General features: G+C 26.7%; 1 protein-coding gene across 1 annotated transcript; it reads right to left on the reverse strand.

The window, feature by feature from the left end:
* Nucleotides 1-325: 325 nt before the first annotated feature.
* Nucleotides 326-2,424, reverse strand: LOC145076451 (protein FAR-RED ELONGATED HYPOCOTYL 3-like). The gene is made up of 6 exons (XM_079022319.1): nt 2,285-2,424; nt 1,978-2,173; nt 1,383-1,799; nt 532-1,024; nt 408-482; nt 326-345 (listed from the first exon to the last, which is right to left on the reverse strand). The coding sequence occupies exons 1-6, from the start codon at nt 2,422-2,424 to the stop codon at nt 326-328; spliced, it is 1,341 nt and encodes a 446-aa protein (XP_078878445.1).
* Nucleotides 2,425-4,627: the final 2,203 nt, after the last annotated feature.

Below are 4,627 nucleotides of genomic sequence, written 5' to 3' on the forward strand. Positions count from 1 at the left end.
CAAGTTTGCTTATTTATGTCATTTTTTTATATTCAAATATTTTCAAACTTTATTTTTATTTATTCATAAATGAATACGAATATGATATATTCATTTATAAATAAATTCAAAGTAATATGTTAGAATAACAAAGTTCAGATATTAACATAAAAAATTTCAGATATGAATATTACTTATTTATTAGTATAACAAATTTCACATATTTGTATTCATTTATAAATAATTTACAATATCAATATAACTTATTTTATAGTAATTTAAAAAACAAATATCAACATATCAATTTACCATATCAATATAAATGTGTATTATTCATACATGAATATTATTGTTTATTGTTTTTATCTGCATATATTCATAAATGAATAAAATAAAAAACATAAAAAAAAAACTAAAAAATCCCTAACTGTCTTTTGCTGATTTAGCAGCTCCAACTCTTTCTAGATAAGTACGTAAATTGTGTGGAACTCGTTTTCCACATCCTGAACACATTATATGTTCTTTTTTTAGAATTTTCATATGCTACTTCACCTGCACTTGGAATTCTTTTCTTGATTCCAAAACCTTTATTGCTTTGAACTTCAGGAACATGAATATTAATCTCTTCTGGAATAGGAATAGTAACACCCAAAAGCTTGCATACGACTTCACCATCTGTCTTTCTTTTCAATCCAGGAGAAATATAATCACTCTTAAATTCCTTCAACAACATTTGTTGTTTCTCAGCAAACAAAGCCAATCTCTTTTTGTCATCTCTTACAATATCCAAACATGATTCAAAACTATAATATGAATCATTGACTAGCTTTACATTCTCACAATGACCTGAATCAGATTGAACAGAACTAAAACGATAATTTCTTGATATCACATCCTTTCTCCATCTCTTCAAAATGTATCTTTCAGGAATTTCTTTAACACCACATCTCATCATTATTGTAAAAGCATGTTTGCATAAAACACCCATACGATTAAAATGTTCACAAGTGCAATTTATTTCTTTCTCTTCGGCTTTTATTTCAACCTGATACAAAAACAAAATTTACACATTTACATTCATATAAGAATACTCATATCAACACTCATATATTCATATATTCATATAATATTCATATATGAATATATGAATATTGATATTCATATATGAATATTCTCATATTCATATATGAATATTCTCATATTCATATATGAATATTATTACATTTTTCATAAAAAACAAGTAAAATTACCTTAAATTCATTTTTAAAATCACTTTGACTGTTGTTGTGTTGCACAATGTAAACTTCTCAACCATCTTCAATACCAACATATGAGTATGTACAGAAAAAACATGCTTTATATATTTCTTTTTGCACCTCAAAAAATAATGTACTTGTATAAACCTTTGATGCTTGCAGTTCTATTTCTCGAGGTGTTTGCATTTTATATGATGCTTTCTTTGATGCCTTATCAAGCTCTCGTTGAGTATTCCTTTGCTTTTGAATGGCAGTGTCGTAATTCATCATGAAATTCAAAAGTAAGTTCCCACTTTCTGAATATGTATTAAAGAATGAATTCATACTCTCTGACCTCGATGTAGTCTTCATCAAACCACACATTGGAATATCACTAAAATATCCAGGTATCCATGAATCACGTATTGTGAACATGTCTTTAAACCATCTTGTGTCTTCAAGATTGAATTCCTTCATAAGCAAACCCCACTTCACCTCAAAAACATCAGGTTTCATATTAACGTCCCAAACAAGCTTCGAAAACCTTTTTCTAAAGTCTGTGTTTGTAAATAAATCATCTGATATCTGTATTAAAACAAAAATATTCATAAAAGAATAAATAATAATAAGTAAAATAACAATCAATATTCATAAATGAATATACTAATAAGTAATATATTTGAAATATATTAAAATAATACATTTTTTTCAACTTTTTCATTATATGCCACATACATAATCGGTGCTTTGAATTACGAAACACATTCTCAACAGCTTGTTTTATTGCAGCATCTTGATCGGTTAAAACAAGTGTTGGTTTTTTCCCATGAGTTTTAAGAAATGCTTTAATCAACCAAGAGTAAGACTCAATGCTTTCATTGCTTAGCAACCCAGATCCAATAGTAACCGATTTTTTATGATGGTCAATAGCAGTAAACGGAACAAAAACCATTCGATACCTAACACACAAAAAAATGTTCATTAAAGTCAATTTTTGATGTATTAATAAGTGAATATAAAAATATTCATATATGAATAAGCTATAAACAAAATTAGATAAAATAACTTACTTGTTTGTTCGGAAAGTCGCATCAAACGAGATAACATCACCAAATTCAGCATAATATGCCTTCTCCATTTCATCAGCCCAAAACATCATCTTGACAATTAAACTCAAATGAGTAATTTGGATAGTGAGCTCGACGGTCATTCATTGTGTTTACTATCATTTGGGCATCTTTATAACCAATAACCCTGTTGATATCTCTCCTTAAATTTTTATAGTCAACTACTTTGGGCTTTACAAACTCATACCCACCTCTCAGACTTGCCCTCAACTTATGAGCCATAGTTGGACCTATTTTTGATGTGGAAGCACGCACAATAAACTTTTTTTTTAATATGACATTTGTCTCGCCTTTTTTAAATCGCTTCTCTTCTCAAGTGGATGGTTGTGAAGTTCATCAAACTGAAAAACTTTATAATCTGGAGTTCCATACACAGATTCAAATATAATCTTTGCTTGACAACCAATAGCTCTTGAATTTGAATTTCGTTTCCTCCTAACACCACTTGTACATAATGTGTCACAAGATTTCTTTTTATGTTTACCACCACGATTACATATAACATGTTTCTTCTTTATAATCTTGTTATCAAACCTTGACTGTGTGCTCAGTCTAACATCAAAACCACCAATTTCAGCATACTCAGAATACATTTTGGTAGCCAACTTTAATGATTTGAAGATTAAACCCTTAAATGGAATAAGTTGAACAAGTACATCTGGCTTATAGACATGTTCTCCAATTATATCATCAAAATATTGTGCATCATGTACTGAGCTTGAAGATTCACCACCTAAAATAATAATGCATGAATAAAACAATAATATATATGAATACATAAAACTCATATAAATAAAACAAAAAACATTCATATATGAATAAAACATTCATATATGAATACATAAAATTCATGAGGATTCAAAATATATAAAATAAAACATAACTTATTCATATATGAATAAAACGAAAAAAAAAATAATAAATTCGAAATTACAATTAACACACGTTTATTCATATATGAATAAGACAACAATTTACTCATTTTAACATATTCATATGTAAATAAAACATAACTTATTCATATATGAATAAAACGAAAAAAAATAATAAATTCGAAATTACAATTATCACACGTTTATTCATATATGAATAAGACAACAATTTATTCATATTAACATATTCATATATAAATAAATGATAATCAACAAAATTAAAAACAACAAAATAATTCAATAACTGATACCTTCAAAAAATTAATTCTCAATATCTTCTTCTTCACTCTCACTCATAGAAAAATACAAATCACCATCAATAACACTAGAATTCGACATAATACACCAAATGATCTATATAAATAAACAAAAACAATCTTAATATCGATAATATCTCACAAAAAAAGTCATAAAGATGAAAACCTGGTTAATTTCGAATATATCTCACCTCAACGTACAAAATATCTGAAAGAAACTTTAATCATATATGATCATATGATGTAATTAAGCAATCTCTCTCAGTACAGAGCGTAAAAACTACAACGATATAACTGATGAAATAAATATCTCAAACTACTTAACAAAAATCCGATAAAATAACTCCAATACATATTCGAAACTTGATAATCTTGATAATGAACTCCGATGAAACAACTCCAAAACGAATATAATAAGCGTAATTCCAAACAAATTATAAAAAGCAATAATCTTGATAATGAACTCCGATCTATCCGATTCAAACGATATACATACCTGATCAAATCGGAAACTGAAAACGAAGTAGAAAATTGAAACACAGATCCGAAACTTCACGATTAATGGAATGAAAACGTATAATTGCTAACGATTTATATAAAGAAAATAATCTTGATAATGAATTCCTCATATCCGATTCAAACGAGATAAAGATATCATCAAATTGGAAACTGATAACACGAACAGGTAAGTTCTATGTAAAAAAGTTGCTAATTTACAAAGATACCCTTAATGAAAATGGACACGCACATTTTTTTTTAATTTGAACATGTTAGATAAATGATTGGCTGAGAATGATTCCCATATTCTCAACCTTTTTTATTTTCTCAATTGAACATATATATATATATATATATATATATATATATATATATATATATCCTAACCATTGAGCCTTAATAAAATTTCCATAATATGTGCACGTTGTTTTTATAATTAATCAAAATAATAAAACAATAACTTATATATATATATATATATATATATATATATATATATATATATATATAGTTAGGTTATTTTGTTTTCACTATCTATTGTGTGCATGTATGATTGATTCTGGACCAATCATTTTTGTTATTTTAAGAAAGTAATTAAT

Source organism: Lactuca serriola, chromosome 9 (assembly GCF_051521515.1).
Source record: "Lactuca serriola cultivar US96UC23 chromosome 9, Lser_US96UC23_V15, whole genome shotgun sequence".
NCBI classification, from domain to species: domain Eukaryota; kingdom Viridiplantae; phylum Streptophyta; class Magnoliopsida; order Asterales; family Asteraceae; genus Lactuca; species Lactuca serriola.